This window comes from Rousettus aegyptiacus, unplaced genomic scaffold (genome assembly GCF_014176215.1).
Source record: "Rousettus aegyptiacus isolate mRouAeg1 unplaced genomic scaffold, mRouAeg1.p scaffold_m13_p_11, whole genome shotgun sequence".
NCBI lineage: Eukaryota > Metazoa > Chordata > Mammalia > Chiroptera > Pteropodidae > Rousettus > Rousettus aegyptiacus.
In genome coordinates, this window is record NW_023416286.1 from 57425163 (window position 1) to 57444748 (window position 19586).

General features: G+C 49.7%; 1 protein-coding gene across 2 annotated transcripts; it reads left to right on the forward strand.

Moving 5' to 3' along the window:
* Positions 1-6883: 6883 nt before the first annotated feature.
* Positions 6884-11937, forward strand: LOC107499187 (G-protein coupled receptor 183). Of its 2 annotated transcripts, XM_016123125.2 has the most exons (4): positions 6983-7005; positions 7120-7185; positions 7523-7634; positions 10023-11937. In XM_016123125.2, exons 3-4 carry the CDS (start codon positions 7597-7599, stop codon positions 11110-11112), a joined length of 1128 nt encoding a protein of 375 aa, XP_015978611.2. In that variant the 5' UTR covers positions 6983-7005; positions 7120-7185; positions 7523-7596; the 3' UTR covers positions 11113-11937. The 2 variants fall into 2 exon arrangements, with proteins under 2 accessions (XP_015978613.2, XP_015978611.2); XM_016123127.2 differs by lacking the exons at positions 7120-7185; positions 7523-7634 and having other exon boundaries at positions 6884-7005.
* The last annotated feature ends 7649 nt before the right edge of the window (positions 11938-19586 follow it).

Below are 19586 nucleotides of genomic sequence, written 5' to 3' on the forward strand. Positions count from 1 at the left end.
AACAGTTCCACCAAATTGTATTTATCTTTACTATGATGCATTCTCTTTTCTATTGTTTTGCTTTCTATTCCATTTCATTTTTTTAAAAAATTCTGATTATGACCCGCTAAAGTGATTTCAAAACCCACTATAAATAGTTAAAATGGTACATGTTGTTGTGTGTATGTCACAATAAAAAAAATTTTTTTAACCCATTGTGGATTTCAACTCAATGATTGAAAAATACTGGACTACACAATATCTAAGTTCTCTTCCAATAGTTATTTAAAAAATTTAATGGTGCAATCACTGAGGAAAAGCACCCCTTTGAAAAAGTGTTAAGTTGAAGTTTTTTTCAGAGAATTAAAGTTTTTTTCTCCATTGTTCTCTTTTTCTCTTTTAAATATCAACCAAGTATGACATTGACTTAAGCCAAACATGTACACGCCCTGTGGCCCAGTGATCCTGCATAGTCCAGTGGACATACAGTCGACAAAGATTGTGCTCGAGAATGTTCATAGCCTCAGACTGAATGCAACTTAGATGTTCGTCAACAAGAAAATAAATGAATAAGGCTGGTTCGTCCCAACAAAGGAACATATACAGCAGTGAGAGTGAAAGAATGATAGCTTTTAACAACATGGATGAGTCGCACCAAAATAATGTTAAACAAACAAACGAACCAAAGCTGAAAGAACATATACCATGTGATTTCATTCATGTATATAAAGTTCAAAACTGGACAAAACTAATTCAGGGTGCAGCGCTAACCTTGGGACATAGTGACTGGAAGGGGCTTTTGAGGTACACAGAATGTTCTGGGCTTTGGTCTGGATGCTAGTTCTATGGGTGTGTTAACTTTATGGAAAGTCGTCAAGTTTATATTCTGTGCCCTTTTCTGTAAATATGATATATTTCAGTAAAAAAGCTTAACAAAAGAACAATTAAGTCTTAAGGAGACGCTTTTGTGTTCAACCCTTACAATAGGAAAACTTCAGAAAGAAGTGTGCCTTGCAGGGCCCCGGGGTAGACCTTGGGCCTACGAGAAAGCCTAATACTGAGATTATGAGGTCATTTCATTTTGTCGATTCTGCGCTTTTCAGCAGTAGGCTCATCGGTGAAGTCGAGCCGCACAGTAGGGTCACAGGTGGGTGTTGATCATGGCTGGGGATTGAGTGGAGCCCAGGGATCTCCCCAGGAGTTGCTTTTCTGACTAAATCTCTCCTGGGGGGCATTTTCTTGTGAAATTTTTGCCAACTATCCTCATCGCCTGAACCACCCATGTGGCATTTCCCTTTCATTCTTGGTTAAAGTGCAAGCACATGTGTCTAAAGTAGACTAAAGAAAGGGCGGGTTTTTCTCTTGGATCATCAACTGTGCACAGCACAGCGCCTTGAGCTCGAACGGTGCCTAAACAACAATTATTGACTGAAAGAGAGAAAGAAGAAACAATTCAATGAAGTTTCAACTTCCTCTTGACGGAAGAGTACAAGGAAAAGAAAATAGGGTTGGTTCTAGTTAACCGAGTGTTTGCTTACATTCTCGGTGTACATGGCGCCATACCTTCTTTCTCTTGAAGGGCATTTGCTTGGAAGGCCATAGGCTGGTCTAGACTTTGGCGCTGTCTATAACTACCTGTGTGACTTCAGTGACTCAGGTCATTCACCTCTCTGGACCTCAGATTCCTTACCTGCAATGTGGGAGGATTGGGCAGGAGTCTTTATCAGGTTCCTCTATCTGGTGACTGTATGATGTCATGGGAAGACAAGTGGGTTGGCTTCTCAACCCCGGCCATTGTCTCCACGTCCAGCATCACATGGTTCTCAGTGACCTGTGGGCAGCTCAACATCTCAAACTAAAATCTCCTGTGGTGCGCATGTGTCTTAGACTATGTTGCACACCCGCCCCACCCTGCCCCCCTGCCCATGGGTAGCACATGGTAAAGTAGATGCTCCCAACAATGAATCTTTGTAGAACGAAGGCTTTGGATGAGGTGGGAACACAAGCCAGTAGAAACTATGGTAGGAGGGCTTGGAACAGCAGCACCTCACCAATGCTCCTGAGTTCAGTCATCATTTCCTAAGCACCTCTTCCACGCCAGGCCCTGAGTAAGGAAGGCCCTAGAAAGACAGAGGTGTGTGGCAGCTCGTCACTTCCTGCACTGGCTCACAATCAGACAAACGCTAGTCCTTTACAGTGTACATGAATACAGAGAGGAATGGGGTGCCATGGGAGGTCTGACGAGGAACATCTGCATGAGGTGGGGGCTGGGGGCAGGTGAGGCAGATTGCCTGCAGGAGGGCAGCGCCAGAGCTGTCTTGAGTAAGGAGCAGTTAAGCTGACTTGACAGGATAGGTGGAGGTGGGGAAGCGCATTCCAGGCAGAGGGAGTAGGAAATGCCAGGTCATGGGGTTAGGATCACGTCCTAAAAGAAAAGTAGGGCCACTGTGTATTTTAGCAAACTCATTCTTACCAGGTATGGAGCATGTAGAGTGAACTGGAGTGTCAAGGCCAAGAGCCAAGACTGGGAAACGAGAAGCCGTGGTCGTCTTCCTGGAGAGGGCTGGCAAAGCCTAGACTATGGCCACTGCTTCAAGCATGCCGTGGGAAATACTTGGGGGCGGGTGGTGCATTGAGGGAGAAGGTGGGGGGAGGTGTGCAGGTGGCCTTAGGGTGTGTTCGTGGAGATGGGCCAGTCCAGGAGGAGGAATGGGTCAGAGGAGTTGCCCTGACCCGCTGTGCCCAGGCGCTGGCCGTTGGGTGGCTGGATACGTGAGTCTTGGTTTAGTTTGGGACAGATGCAGTTAGTGGTGTGGTTTCCCGGTGTTTCTCCCCAGTACACACACAGCAGGATTTCACTTCCTTATCTTCTTGAAGGTGGGAGTGGCCATGCGACTTGTGTGGGTCGATGAAATATGAGTGAAAGTGACACAAAGATCCCGTGTACAAGTCCCCACTCTCTTTCCCTCTACTTCAGTGGCAGGAAATGTTTGACAAATTGTCCTCATCATTCATCTCCAGGAAAACCTCCCTTACTACTCAGGGCCAGGAAGAGCCTCCCTCTGGGCATTCCCTTAGCTCCCTGAACTTGCCGTCTCGGTTAAATCTGTCTCTCTGTAGATGTCTTGCCTGTCTGCTTATCTGCCCACTTTATGGGAAAGAAGGGTTCTGTCACTGTTGTATCCCTAGCTAGTTCTGGAAGTTCAATATAATGCAGACATTCACTATGGAAGAGTAAACAAATATGTTGTTCAAGTGTCTAGAAGTCCTATCGATGAATCGACAGATTAAAAAAAAAAAAAAAACAAATACACCTGTACCCACTCCCAATCCTTTCCATCGACATTATTAAAAAGGGGATGGGAAAGCACTGGCTTCACACATCCCCTCCTCCTCCAAAGGACAGCTGTACCCTGAACTAAACCGCACCGTGCCACACTGCTTATGCCTGGGGCTGAAGATGCTTGCGGAACACAGACGTGCAAACCACAAAGATGAGATAGGGGTGCCCTCGCTGTTTCTCTTGGGCAGGCACAGATTGAGTTAGAAATTAGTGCCTTTCTGAAGCTGCTTTCTGGGTAACACCAGGGTGGTCATCAAGCTCAGACATCAGCAGCCACAGCTGCAGGGACGCCACCCACCCCAGGAGGAGCAGCCCGGAGTCATTTTGTCCTTTCAATCTGGGAGAGGTTATTCCTTTGCCAGGTCTCTACCTATGAACCCATCGAAAGAACCTGAATTTTTGACACAAGTGGCTGTATGTCCTTGGGAAAATCACTTTAACTTTACTGAACCTCATTTTTCTCATCTATAAAATGGGGGGTAATAATGCCTCTTTGTAGATGAAGCGCGGTATAAATAAAGAAAGCTAAGCGTGACTAGTGCAGAGTAGGTTTTCACTTACCGGTGCCGTTATGATTACTGTTACTACTATTGGTTTCCTGGGCCTGTATGAGCAGGGGAGCCACTGTGCTCTATCCAGGCTCAGGTACAAGATGACCAATGGATTAAGAGGAAAGGCTGTTCGTCAAGCCACCTTGAGAAGGAGTCAGGGTAGTTAACGGGTTAGGGAGTCACAGCTCAGGTCCAAATCCCAGGCTTTGGAAACTAATATTTGTTGAGTCATGATGTGGTTGGTGTTGAGTGAAAATGAGGTATAGGGATTTAAAGGCGCTGCGTTGTGGGGTGAGCCCTGAAAAAGAACAGGAGACCAAGGGCTCCAGTCCTGACTCAATGGATGGATGAGCCAGGAGGCTCTGGGAAGTGCTTTGCCTCGGCTCCCTCACTTGGTTGACAAAAACATTAGACTAGATCAAGGGTTCTCCATCTTTTCTTGTCCCACGGACCCCTTCACGCGAGGCTTAAGGATTCTTTGTCAGAGTAAAATGGTTTTAAATGAGTAAAGTAAAATACATAAGATTATAAAAAACCTCTCATATTAAAATACAATTATCAAAATATTAAAAAACAGATTTTCAATATAATGTTACTTATCATTCTTTATTAACTAATAACAACTGTGATTTCAAAGTAGTGGTGCACGTACATTGTAGTTCAAGGTACCCGAATCACCTGTAATGGGCTATGAAAAAATACACGATTTCTCTCAGTGACAAAGTCACACTTTATACTACTGTGGCCGGCTGCCCACATCCATAACTGCAATGCCACATTTCAGTTAGAGCCTAGTGAAAATAAAGACGTTAATTGTTTTCTCATCCAGGTTCAAAGACCTCCTGAATTCCAGCTTCCCAAAGATTAGGCGATGTCTCCCGTTCCTCCCACTTTCGCAGCCCTTTTAGATAAAAGAGGCCGCTGCAGTTTCTACCCCCGAGGAACTCGTTAGCTGGTTGAAATAAAACACCCCTGCACAAGAAGCCATTGGAGAACAACAATGTGAAGTCCAGTGCGCCCTACAGACAATCAACACAGGATGAGGAACAGGGGGAAGTGGCCAGAGGGGGGCTGCTGCGCACACTTAGATAAGGTTACACACAGGCACAAGAGATGATAACTTGGCAAGAGATTCGCCAGAGTCCAGGCCGAGCGTGGGTGGAGGGCCCGCCATGCACTTTCCAGTCACAGGTACACGCGAAGGGGACCAGAATATGCCACCTGGACATGCGCTTCGGCCTAAAGGCGATTTTTAGCTGGAGGCAATAAGGAAATAGTAGAAATAGAAGAAAAAAGTCCTCTGTTGTCCCTCAATTTGGCTAAAAGCAGGATATAAGTTTTCAGTGTGTTTCACTGCCCACACTAGAGATAGAACAACCTGTCATCACCTGAGAGACTGCTTAGCCCAGAGCTAACAGAAAGGAATCTGCATGACAAACTTTACTAAACGGCCATTATTCTATGTTAATTTCTCTCTCTATTTACCTTCCTTTGTCTTGTCACATCTCCACAATTTACTGCATTTGTTAAAATGCTATATAAACTCTTAGGCCTTAACCACTTCTTCGGGATCTTTCCTGTGAAGACTCCTGTGCCTCCTAAAACTATTAGCATCAAATGAAATGTGTGTGCCTTTTCTCTTTCTAGCCTTATCTTCTGTCAATTTAATTGGCAGGGCCCAGCCACGAAACCCAGGAGGGCAGAGGAAAGTGTTTTTCCTTCCTGCGCACACTTGTGCTTATGGTGCTGTGCCTGGATTCAAGTTGGCACTTAATAAACATGTACTGAATGCAATATACAGAGTATTTTATAATGTCTTGCCCTTCTTTAGCCATAGAGATCTCACCTTTTAATAGGATAATCCCAAATGCCTTGAGGGCACAGAGGAAGGTTCCCCTAGGGTCTACTAGGCTTGTATAAGTCAGGCACCTCTGGAAGCTGTGTTAGCTGTTCCTTCTGGAGGTGCTCAGAGGGACCTTAACGGCAAGCTTTTGGTAAGGCAGGGCTTCTTTACGAAACTTCTCTCTAGCAGATTATGAGCTTTGAGGGACATCTTTTACGGCCCAATTTATACCTGGGAAAAATTGGGTCCTGTGGCCTGCGTCAGTGGCAGGCCAGATAGGGGGGTGTGTTGCTCCACGTTCTAACCTGGGGGAAACTGAGGCGCGTAGGATGCCATGCTGGAGACACAGGGGTCTGGGAGTGAGTGATGGGGGCGGGAGAGCCGACTGCTGACTGAAGCAGACTTCACAAGGTACTCGAGGTACTCAGGGTACTCGAGGTACTCAGAAAAAGCCTCAGAAGGAACACACCTGCATTCCAACGATGACCAATCAGGAGTGAGGCCAGGTGCTAATCAAAGGATGGGTCTGATGCCTCCTTTATTAGCCAGCCATGTGGCAGAGAAAACCATTCTCTGGGAAATGAGAGTAGAACAGGAGCAGTGGTAGGGGGTGGCCTCGGCCCAGCCCTGCCCTGGTGGGGAACAACCTGGTTTAATTGCCATCAGGCCTGTCCAGCCCCTGCTAAGTTCATCCCAAGGGAGCATGGCCTAACAGGGCTGCAGATATGGCTTTAGGGCTCCATTAAGGCACAGAACCCAGGAAACCCCAGGCCAGGCCATGTCTCCCCTCCACTCTCCTACACAGAGGGGGAGCTTGTCAGCGTCCCCAAGAGGGCACTTCTTGCTTTCCTAGCTCACTACCCCCAGTCATGAGAATGGTGGATGCTTTTGAATTTCCTGACCCTGGTGGCTCCATAGTCCCATCTATGGTTTAAATCCCAGCCTGTCAGAGGCACAGAAATGAAACAGAGGAAACTGCCTTCCTAGAGCGACATTCTTCCCTCCCTCCTCTGAAGCTGTGGGGTACAGGCCAGGTAGGGAGGTCTTGTGGCTGAGGGTGCACGTCCTGTGGCAGGAAGATCACTTTGGCTGATACCCTAGTTTTTTTTTTTTTTTTTTTCAGCAGGGGTAGGTGAAGAGAGGAAGAGCGTGGAGTCTAGAGGTAAACTGATTTAATTCCTGCGGAGGGGAGAGTGCACAGGCACTTTGATGTCCTGTGCCACCTAGGAAGTACCTGACCACTGGACGAGGCTCTGCTGGCTCCCTGTGCATTGCCCTTGGTGAGCGAGGTAGGTCAACTACAGGTGACTCTTCTCAGGGCGTGCGCAAGGTCCTGGGGCTCCGAAAGAGAGGCTCAGATTGCAGCTGCTCTTCACACCCTCTCTTTCTGCTTCTGTTGTCAGTGGGTAGAACGTTTCGATCAGACCCCAGCTCACCAGCCTGGGACCCCCGTCTGGACAGAAGGACAGGTCAGGACAGAAAGATTGAAGGCCGGCGGCAGCCGCGGGTCACTGAGGGATACCTGCTGATGGGCCTCACTGGGGCAGACCCTAGAGGGGACCTTCAGAACCCTCTGGAAGCAGTGCAGGTGTGAGGCGTCAGGGCCTGAGAGTGTGCCCCTCTCTCAAGGGCTCCTAACTCAGGTCTGATCTGCCTAGACTCACAGTATGACACCACCTGCCCACCCTCCTCTGGGTGTGGGGGTGGGTGTGGGTGTGACTGCTCTGTGGGTGTCCCAGGGAGGGGAAGCATGGGGCTTCCAGCGGGACTGTAGGTCCAGAGCACATGTTTTGTGCCAAATACCAGAGGTCCGCTGAGGAGTGTGTCACTGTGAGAAGCATTCCTGAGAGTTGTCATCGAGAGCTGCACGAGCACCGAGGATGGAGGGGCTCATGAATTCTGCAGCGGCTGAAAAGAGGTGACACTTTTCAGGGCCCAAGGGGTACTGCGGTGTGCCACTGGCGAAGGGAGGGGTACAGGCACCCTCAGCTGAGGAAGCAGGAAGGCTCCAGGGTCAGCCCCACGGCCCAAGGTCCCGAGGGCCCGGTAGAGCGCGGCTGCCAGCCTATGTGTCCTGGGGAAGAGGCCAGAAAATTCAGGAAAAGGGGACAGTTGCCAAGGGTTGGGGGTCTCTTCAGGAGCTGGTCCCATCCCTGTGCCCTGTGAGTCCTGAACAGGGAAAGAGACTCATAACTTTCAAACAGGCATCTAGTAGCCGCTCTGTGACTGGAAAAGTTGATTCTGGAAGGTGAGTTGGCCTGTGGCTGGGATGCTCCCGAGCTAGCGACAGCTCTCCTTGCCCTGGTCCCACGCCGGCTCCTGCACAGAGTCCCTCTCCCCATCGCCCCCAACTCATTTGGTGCCATTAAGCTCAGTGTGGCCTGAAGACCAAATTGCTCAGGAAAGGAAGGAACAAGGAAGAAGAGTCTGCCCTTCAGTCGAGGCCGGCAGGGCTCCTGGAATGCGCTGGCACTTGGTCTCTTCCCTGGAAGAGCTTATTCCACAGGGCAGCAATTTCAGCGGGGGGCGGGGGGAGGGCAGCTCCCAGGGCCACAGCATCAGCCTGCCCACTCCTGGGGCGCCAGGTCATACCTCCACAGGGGTGTGTGTGAGAGCATGTGTGAGTATAGGTGTGTGAAAGTGTGTATGTCAGAGAGAGAGAGAGAGAGAGAGAGAGAGAGAGAGAGAGAGAGAGAGAGAGAGAGAAATAGGGGGCAATACAGGGGAGCCCGGGGGCCGCCTGGAAGGCACAGGGTGAGTGGAGGAGCAGCCCCTGCCTGTTTTCCCCGGAGCGGCGGCAGGCCATCCGCGGTCTGTTTCTCCTAAGTCTGAGCAGACTGAAATCTCTGGGCTCAGAGTCTCAGTGTCAAGCCTTTCTGAGGCACTCGGGTCAGAGTCTGAGTTGTGTTATTAGCAGTTAGGGTAGCGGTTACCCTTGAGTCGAGGTAGAGGGTGAAGGGACAAAGGAGAGCTTCTGGGGGGGCTGGTGAGGTGAATTTCTTAATATGGGTGCTAATCACACGTGTATATTCACCTTGTGAAAATCTTCAAGCTGTTCTTTTATTACTTGTGTACTTTTTGAGTGTATCTGTCATAGGGTTTAAATGGCTGCAAATTCTTCGACATTCTTCCTATCAGGAGGTGGGGGCTATGTCCCCGTCTCTTGATTTTGGTTGGGCTTGTGACTCACTTGTAACTGATAGAGGGTGGTCAGAGTGATGATGTAACACTTACAAGGCGAGGTTAGAAGATGTGATTCAGTGTTCTAAAATACAGTGTATATTAATTGAAAATTTGAGGTTCAGGAAGGCCAACAGATCAGGAAGCGATTGCCATTGAAAAAGACAGTTTACACACGGACCCCAAGAAGAAGGGGCACACCACATCATAGGGGGCCACACAGGAAACGCCAGGGCGTGGAAATAAGGGCAAAGCTTTCATTGCGGTTTCTGAGGAAAGGAACAGGCAAGGCAGGGGAAACAGACTTAGGATTGGTTGGTTTGAATAATTTCAGCAGACTCTGGAAACAGAGGCTGCCCCTGGAAGTGTGGACCGTGGCCCTGGGGTGATTAGGGAAGAAGGATAGTGCGAGAGCCAAATAACAAGGTGGTTGGGTGTGACTCTGAATTGGTTGGATTGCATTTAAAAAGCACACTCAAGGAATGGGCTAGCCCAGGGAGGGCCAGTCCCTCCAGGGTCGGCAAGGCCGCAAGATGTCAGTGTATCAGAATGCAGAAAATATAAGACATGCTTAACACATGGAGCTTTTGTCCCAGTTAATGAGACACTTTCTTTTGGAGCCTCAAGCTTCTGTGTGAGATCCCTAATTACCTTCAGGCTGCCATGCTGTGAGGAAGCCCATGTCTCATTGAGGAGCCTGTGTTGCCCGTGCTTTAGGTGATAGTCTTGGCCAAAACTCTGGCTGAAAGCCAGCATTGGCTGCCACACATTAGAGTGAAGTCACCTCCAATAGCTTCAGCCTCTGCCACTGAGTCACCCTTAGCTGTTGACTCTTTCCAGCTGAGGCTGCTGACACTGGGGAGCGGAGAGAAGCCATTTCCACTGTGTCCTGCCCAAAAGCTGACTGTGAGCATAACGAAGCGTGTTTTAAGCTGCTAAATTTTGGGGGTAATTTGTTACACAGAAGTAGCAACTGGAACAGTAGGTTACACTTCAACAACAAGTTTTTAAAAACAGATGTGTTTTTCATGTGCATGTCGCCTCAGCAAATCATTAATTATTGCGATATAGGCATAACCCCACTGATTCGATATTGGTTTGTTTGTTTGTTTGTTTATCCATCAAGTCTCCCCAGGGACCTCCGTGACATGGCTTCCAGCACAGCTGACCCAAGCAGCATCCCTCACAATGCCAGCTTCTGCCTTCCTCTTCACGCCCCCCGGGTGGCCAGCATGATGCTCTCTCTGTTCTACACGGTCCTCTTCCTCTTCAGTGCCCTGGGGAACATCCTCGCCCTTCGCCTTGCCTGTCAAAAGGGCAAGAAGATCAACTCGACGTGTGTCTACTTGGTCCACCTCGCGGTGTCCGATCTACTGTTCACACTGGCCCTGCCTGGGAAGATCACCTATTACGTGCTGGACTTCAGCTGGCCTTTTGGCGAAGGGCTCTGCAGGCTGACAGCATTCATATTCTACGTGAACACCTACGGGGGCGTCTACCTCATGACGTGCGTGAGCGTGGACCGTTACCTGGCTGTGGTCTGCACCCGACAGGGCCCCCGGCTCCGCAGTGCCGGCCGAGCAAGGCTCGTCTGTGCGGCCGTCTGGGCCCTGGCGGTGCTGCAGACCGTGCCCCTGCTCTCGATCTCCATGAGCAAGTCTGTGGCAGGCAAGGTCACCTGCATGGAGTACGTCAGTGTCAAGGAGCTCTTCTGGCTGCCCCCCATCGTCCTAGTGGCCTGTGTTATAAGCTTCTGTGGGCCCGTGGGGATCATGCTATTTTGTTACGTGAAGATCACCTTGAAGCTGTGCGGCACAGCCCAGGGCAACCCCCTGACGAGTGAGAAGGGGCACCACCGGAGGGCCTGCTTGCTCACTCTGATGGTGCTGGTTGCCGTGGTTGTGTGCTTCAGCCCCTACCATCTCAACATCATCCAGTTCATGGTGAGACAAGCGCTCTACCTGCCATCCTGCCCTGAGCAGAGGGCTTTCGAAGTGTCCCTTCAGCTCACCGTGTCCCTTATGAACATGAATTGTGGCATCGACCCCGTCATTTACTTCTTTGCATCTACGCATTACAGGAAATGGCTCCTCAGCATTTTAAAACTCAGAGCACTAGCATCCTCCTCCTCCTCCTCCCTGGGAAGAGCTTCCTCAGAAACGGAAAATATCAACCAGACTGGAGGCTCCCTGCCCTTAGAGGAGAATCAAGTCTAATGGGTCATTGGCTTTGAAACTGTGTCCAGGAAGGACTCTAGGGTCAGGGGCCTGAAATTAATACAATTTGTGGGGAGGGAGGGATCTCTAAGAAAAAGAATATAAACTCAAATACAAAGCTAGATATAGAGTGTGGGGTGGTAAGCGAGGGGCCCTGAAGCTTGAACTTCATTAGATTCATGATGAATCCACCTCTGATGATGCATCGTAATAAATCGCAATGAAGCCCCTGCGTCTCTGCGGACGTATGCACTGTTTCTTCTGGGAAAAGAGTCTTTTCACAGTAAACTCAGACACCACCAAAAGAATCGTTGGCGGAGTACTAAATCAATAATTTAGACTTATGTTTCAAAATTGGGGAGGCGAAATTGGTCAAGAGCGAAATACTCCACTTTTTAAACCAAAATTGGTAAAAGCTTAGAGTTGACATTTATGAAAATGACAGTTTCCCTGAAAAATCAGAAAACATGGGGAGGGTGGTCACCAGGTTATTGACTGAGAGTCCTCTGGGCTGGGGAGAGACGGTGAAGGGACTTTGTGTTAACTTTCGTTTGAAGAGTTGGAATCAGGTGCAACGAGAAAGCATTCCCATATTACCTGTGTAATTGGGGGCCATGTGGGGGAAAGGAAGAAAGATCGGGCACAAGTTTTTCATTGGTTCTGTGTTTGTCAGAAGGTGCTTATCCACTTAGGTGTTCACATTAGCTCAAAACAAACCTTTTGTGGCACCTTCTTGAGTCCAAAGCAATGTACAGAGCATTTTGACTCGGGTGATTTTGCATTTCGTAAAATAAAACACGCACCTCCCTGCCGGAGTGCGGGGAGCACCGGGGCCAGCGTGATGTCTGTCTTGGCTGCATGGGCCCCAGTCCTCTCTGCTCGTAGCCACAGTGACCTTTCTCCACCCTGGACAGCCCCTCATTCTTCTCTCTCTCTCCCTGCCCCTCAAGCCTCTGAGGCGGCCATCTGCGAAGTTCTCCCCAGTCCCTGCCCGACCACGATGCCCTTCTGTGCCCGACGATCTGCTTCATGCATCTCGCAATTCCTGACTACATTTTTGGCACCTGACTCTCTTCCTAGTAGAGCTTTACACTATGCTCCCTTGAGAGGGGACCGTCCCAGGTGGTACCTAGACTGTAAGTTCCCGAGAAATGCCTGCACTGAGCCCCCTTCTCTCTGCCCCTTGCATAACAGCTCTCATCACACCTGTAATGAGGGTCAGCGCTCAGTCCGTTCTTGCTGGCTTGAGTGGACGTGGATAATTCCTGTCCTGCAGTTTGATACGTTGCCTGTCACGAAAAGCCCTCAGGGGCTCATGTCAAAGTCCTGGGCGTGCTTTTCCTCCATTCTGCCCCTGTCCCTGGCTCCAGGCCAGAAGGACACTTAGCTCCAGGGTTACCTACAGACACATGGCCGTGGGCCTCTGTGGCCACACAGTTCCCAGCACTGAACACTAGTCCTGGGGATGTGATGGCCAGCGCCCACAGTGGAGGTGCTTCCAGCCTGTGAGGCTGGGGGTTCAGGGCTCAGAGAATGTGGAATTCAAGGTGTGGACCCTCAGCTGAAAGAGCCATCTCTGTGCACTATGTCATCGGCCTCTCTGAGCGAATCTCATAGGTGCACAGCAGTTTGTGTCCGCACCTGGCCTGGGTTCAAAACTCACACTCCCACCCAGTTTGCATTAACCCAGCACTTGTTAAAGGACATGGAAGAGGAAGAAGGCTCCTGCCAGCCTGCCCCGTGATGGTGTGTGACAACAAGAGCTACTTCCAGAACCAGGAGGCTCCGCGGCAAGCTGGGTGCTGATACCTATCTGATTCTGGATGCTACAAATCCTTGCTCATCCGCTCAAACGTTTCTCTTGACCTGTCTACACTGCACATCAGGCTTCTTAGCCCAAAACTGTGTGGGGCCTGGTTTGCTACTAGCAGGTGGATGCAGGAAGGAGGAAGTCATATCCAAAGGGCATTTGGGAACAAAAGAGGATCAGGAAGGAGGACTCAGATCCTGAGATCTGGCAGGAAGTGGTAACCACGGTGGGGGAGAGGGAGCAGAGCCGAGACGCACCTTTGGTTTGCAGGTCTGGCCGCCCGTGAATGGGCGTGGCTTCCTTTCCCGGTTTTCTTCCCTGACAAGGCCATGATGGATGTGATTTACAAGGATGAGGGCAATCTAAGTTCTGAGAGGTGAACCAGGCAGGGATGCCCCATGGCCAGGCTCTGAGCGTGGACTCCTGAGCTGGAAGGAAGTCCTGCTGGGGATTCACAGCCCCACCTGAGCCTCATTTTCCTTGCCTGTCAAAATAGGGACTATAATATCTACCACATGGGGTGATCGTGGGAGTCTGTGAGTCAACACACGTATAAAACATTTAAAACTGAAGAAATCATTTGAAATGAAAACTGTGCTACTGAAGTTTTCTAAGCGGGCTGGCACAGCTCATATCAGCGGGGATCTACATCTCTTTATTACTGAGGCTGGAAGGTTCCAATGCCCAGGGCACACCCTGTCTCCTAGAGCAGTGGTTCTCAAAATGTGGTCCCCAGACCAGCAGCATCAGCACCGCCTGGGGACCTGTAAGAAATGCACATTCCTGGGTGACACTCCAGACCTGTCGAACCAGCCAATCTGGGGTGGGGCCCAGCACTGTCTGAACAAGGCCCTCCCGGTAACTCTGTTGCCTGCTCAAGTTTCAGAGCCACTGGCCATCCTCAGATGCACTCGCCAGCATCTGACTCTCTTGCCCGTGGTATTTGTTTGCGAGGGCTGTTGCAACAAAGTCCTATAAATTGTGTGGCTTAAAACGATGACTTCTTTTCTCACAGTTCTGGAGGCTAACAGTCCGAAATCAAGGTGTGAGTAGAGCTGCTGAAAGTAGACCTCACCCCAGCTTCTGGTGGTTTGTTGGCAATTTTTGATGTTTCTCAGCTCATAGAAGCATCACCTGGTTCTCTGCCTTCATCTTCGCATGGTGTTCTCCCTGCGTGTCTCTGTCTTCACATGGCATTTTCTTCTTTTTATAAGGGCACCAGTCGTCTTGGAATAGGCCCACCCTAAGGACCTTATCTTAACTTCATTACACCTGCAAAGACCCTATTTCCAATTCAGGTCATATTCACAGGTCCTGTGGGTTAAGATTTCATCTTATCTTTTTAGGAGACAAAATCCAACCCATAACACCCACCTATTTCTTAACACCCCTCTTCCCAGACACTCTTCTCTGAGTCTCAGCCCATCCCTGACCCCTCCCCAGCTCCGAGCCCCCACACTACCTCAGAGCCCCACTGTGAGGGGGAGGCTTGGAAGAAGGAGAAAGAGGAGTCTGCTTTGAAAGCTAGCTGGTTAAAAGAAAGCTTAACTGTCATGGATTGTTTTCCAGGTCCTATCAAATTACTCCATATCGAGATGGAAGTGCCAGAGTGACCCCTTCGAAGGGCCTCCTCGCCCTCCACGTGTGAGCTTAGTCCAGAGGAGGGTCTACGGGCCAGGGCAGCCCAGTGGGTCAGGGCTCTGGAATGAGGTCCCCAAGCCCGGCTACCTGGGGGTGGACAAAGGGTGCCCCACAAGTGGAGGTGTCCAGGGGATTCCACCAGCAGGTGACGGGGTCTAGTGATGACTTCTAAGAATTTTAATCACTTGACATTTTAAGGGGGAAGAACAGAGTTTCATAAATCAAGTTCATAGATACCCAAATGTTCCTACAGGCTCTTGGCTTTCTCCAGAAAGGATGTTTCCACTGAGAATCGCCACTTCCTTGGCACCACCACACACCACAAGTTCACCACTGTCCAGCTTTCACTACATTTTTCTTTCTCATTTCGCCAAGTAAACTGCGTATGGGACAGACAGGCACAGAGACTGAGAAGTTTCTCTGGTGTGTGTGGGCGGCCAGTCTCAGGGACAGGCTGTGCTGCCCTCAGGGACCCCAACACTATGGTAAGCTGGTCAGATCACACCTCAGGCTACATGAATCCCTAATGGCTTTGATGCCCTGGTTCCCCTGGATGCCAAACGTCCACTGCATTTCCAGTGGCCAAGATACTTGATTCCGATGAGCCCTGATATACACTCTGTTGCCTCTAGTAGCTCTTTGGCGGGACCAACAGTGGGAGGTGGCTTGTCTCAGGCAAGCAAGGGGCCCTCCACATGTGTATGATTGTGTGTTTGCTGCTGCCTGGTGTGTTGCTCATGAGGTGTGAAGTGCTAGAAACTGACTGAGGCAGCACATTCCCGAAATCCGGTCTCAGTAAACACTCATCAGCCCAATCTGAAAGTGTACAGGGCCACGCGCCCTGAAGATGAGGAGGTTCAGAGAGATGGAAGAGGCCTGAACAGAAAGAGCAGGCTGCAGACACCTTGCTTCTCCCATGATTTAAAATTTTGCCTCTGGGCCAATACTCATCTCCAACACTCATTTCTTTATTAATTCAAACATTTATCATTTATTATCCTAGGCTCTGGGAATACAGTGCAAATAATGGACACATGGCCCCTAAACCTCATGGATCATGTAGACCAGCAGGTGACACATACGATTATAATCAATGACAACACAATGTGTTAAGTGTTAAGGGGAGATTGACAGACTATGGGAGAAGAGCTTAGGGGAAGTGTCTGGAAGACTCCTAGGTTTTGGGTTGCATGACTGGGTTGATGGTGGTGTCATTTGCAGGATAGAGAATATGGGATAAGATAGAGTTTGGGGGTGAGAGTAGCTTGGGTGCCCCTGGGACAGACAAGTGGAGGTGTTCAGTATAGAGCAGGACATGTAAGGTAAGCAGGGCTGGACCGGAAGTCTTCTCATTGCACAGGAAGGCCACTGACATACCTGAGTCACACAGCTGGTCGGGGCCTGGGGAGCAGGGGGCTGTGCTGGGAGAACCAGCATCATCTCGCACACCTGGCTGCCTCCCCAGTGTGTTCGTATAACTAACTGGGCTGGAAAGTGATGGCTGCCTTCGTTACCCACCTCCTTTCTGCCCCAGTGAGCATCGTTACTGTGGACTGGAGTGTGGAGGGTCTTTTTGTCCTTAGTAGTTCCTTAATTCTATCCCCAGAGGATTTGTTATGGGAACAATTGTGTCCCCCACCCCCAAATTCATATGTTGAAGCCCTAACCCCCAGTACTTCCAAATGTGACTATTTGGAGATGGAGTTTTTAAGATGAGGTCATTAGGGTGGGCTCTAATCCGAAAGGACACAGGAACACACAGAAGCAAGACCAGGTGAGGACACAGACAGAAGGCAGCCAAGGACAGGGCTCAGGAGAAACCAACCCTGCTGACACCTGATCTCCGACTTCCGGCCTCCAGCACTGTGAGGAAATAAACTGCTGTTGTTAAGTCACCCCAACTACGGTACCTCGTTATGGCAGTCCCAGCAAACTAACATGGCATTCTTAATCTTTCCACACAACTTAAGCAAAATGAATGGATTTTGCTCTCTTCTTTTAATCTTCACACCTCCTACCACCTGTTGAAAGAACACTAGAAGCCAAAATACAGGAATGTTATTATTCCCACTTATTTTCTTAGGCACCTCCAGGAGCTAAAAATGTGTTCTATCTGAAGCGAGTGTAGCGTGCCCACTGGAGAGTGAGCCTGAAGTCATGTCTATTAGAAGGTCAGGTGACACCTGGCTGTAAGGCCAGCCAGGGGCTGGGGCTGTCAGGGGAGCCCCAGTGCCCCGGAGCGCCCCATGCTTGCATTATCACGTATGCAGTACAGTTTTGCCATGCTTTTTCTCCCTAGGTCAAGCTGATGACTCAGATTTAGTGAGCAGCTCTCATGTAGAGCCCTGCCCATCTTATGGCCTAAAGTTGATTATTCCCCTGCTTGCTCGACTGCCCTACTTCTGCAGAAGTCTATTAATCTTATCTCGTTTTATCCATGTGCTCATCTTTTATACTCACGGAGAGTTCTGGTATGGGCGGTATGTGCAGGGATGTGACTGAGAAGACCAGCGGTAACCGCAGGTCTTTCCGCAGGCAGAGCTTGTGAAACCATACAATTCGAGAACGGTGAAGGAGGTAAGAGGTCATGTACCTGGAAGCACCTTTCTCAGGAGGCGTGGGCTCGAGAGCTCTGCGTCTTACCTCCAGCTTTGCAAAGTAAGCCCACTGCTGCTGAGTGGGGCCGACGGGGACTCCTGGATGGAGAACTCATGAGACATGGGTTCCAGGCGTGCTGGGCCCCAGGTAACCTTGGTGAGTCATGGGTGGTTCCAGAATTTGGCCTTATGTGTGACAAAAGGTCATTGGTCAGGATGATCGCTGATGGCCCTTCCAGCTTTGAGACTGTGACTTCTGCGTACGAGACCGATTAAGACCAGTAAGTATAGCCTGGCTTTCTGTGAATTTATGGACTTTGCCATGTATCTGTCTTAGTATCTTCAGTGGGTTTCTTTTTTCGTTTGACGTGGGCAGCCCGGCTTTGATTGCCAGTTTGGCCTCTGGCTGGCATCCATTCTCTCATCCAGGAACACAGTGGCAGGTATGGAGCGCAGCAGCCATACAACAGAGGAGACAGAAATGAAAAGAGAGGAGGGAAGGTAAGGAGGGCAGAGCCAGAGAGAGCAAGTAGAAGGATACGGGCTCGGGGGCTATTAAGTCAACCTTCCTGCCCATCTGTGTCGATGCCTGTCCTTGGCACCTACTGTGTGGGGCAGGGGAGCCGGGAGCGGGGAGGTGAGACTCGTGTTCTGGGAGGTGAGTAAGAAACCCTGCCCCTGCCCTTGACCCTGGAGCTAGTGACACACTGTCACTCCTGTGCCCAAGCTCGGTGAGGTTTGGGGACATCTAGGAAGCAGAATAAGGAATCAGGGACAGAGGCCCTTAAACGTTCTTAATGCAGCCCTTTGAGGGACCTCTTTGACGAGTCTCCCAAACTGAATGATTTTCTCTACTGTTCTTGACGGTTGTAGGTACAATAGACATTCCCTTAGCACACTCCACTCTGCCAGTTCAGGGGCTGTGCGAGTCTGAGGGTCGCCCATGGCACACGGCCTGCTCACGGTCGGTGACTTCTCCCCAGCCCGTGTTCCTGTCCCCACAAGTGGGGTGCTGCGCTCACCAAGAGATGGCTGTGTAGTTCCCAAAGCTTCTCCTGTCCGGTGTTTTTGAAATTAAATAACTATACTTAATTATTACGTAAACTGATAAGGTATAAAGGTGAAAAAGAAAGAGTTGTTTTTTATAGGAAATTAATAGAATGTTTTGGAAAGTTCAGTAAAGTGAATCGCTAACAAACACAAACCTGCTTGTCAAAATAGGTGTGAGTATAACAATTATAAGGCATTAGGGAAAAATGTAAAAATTTAGGATGATATATACTGAGTTCTCAAGCTAATCTTAACAAATAAATCTAAACTGGAACCCATAAATGAGGCAATATGGGTGTAGAAAGACAAATTTTTAATCAGTACAACTGTAATTTTTTTAAAAAGGGCACATTGACACCAGAAGATTGGTGAATTAATTACATTGATATGTTTTAACTTAAAATACTTACTATATGGGGGATATAGATATTCTGCACTTTACCCAACTTATTAATCGACAAGCTACCAGTCCTCAGCATAGGACAAAAGACCTTCTGGCAGGTGCCATTTGTATTTCAAATAGTGGCCATTCCCTAAGAGGGCAGAGAAGTATTTTGTAATTACTGCATACTCACTCACTTACTCACTCACTCACTCACTCACTCAGTCACTCACTCGTCAGACGCCTGGGCAGGCGCCTGAGGAAGCTGGGGCAGAGCTGGTGGCACAGCCCTTGCTCACAGGAGGCTTATGGTTATTTCTGCCCTGGGTGGACAGAGGCACCCAGCAGAGAAGCACTGGCATTAGGAGACTCGCTGGTTACCGTCAGGTTCCCCATGAGCATCAATTAGCTTGGTTCCAGGAGGGGCCTCCAGAGGCTCAGGGCTTGTTCTAAAATGCACATCCTGCCCTGTCAGGTGCTGGCCCCAGGAGAAAGCCCCTCCCTTGGGCCTCAGCCCTCAGCCCAGCAGATCTGCACCCTGAAGAGGTCCCCGAGCCCCGCGTGGCTAGGCTGGGAGCATACATCACGACAGAAGTGGATTAATTCCCACCCAGACCACAAGCTCAGGCCAGACAGGACAGTCCAGAGGCGGCCTGGGTCTGGTGCTCTTCGAGGATGTCCACCACTTTGATCAGGGAGCATAAGGCACAGGACAACGGGAATCTTCTGGAAAGTGCTGACACCCATGGGTAAGTTCTGAGGCAGTGCTGTGCTCTCTCTCAGTTCCCACCAGGGCCTCAGCCAGAAATATCATCACTGCGAAATGAGGGGAATTGGTGTGGGAAGTTCCCCAAGGCATGTGTTTACCCCTGGTTCCAGCGCTCCTGGGCTGCGGTCACATTCGGCCAGCCTGGGGCTCTAGGGTGCTCCTGACAGAGCGGGTACCTCTGCTCTGAACCTCCAGATGTCTACAAGCCTGTAAGAGGGGATGTGA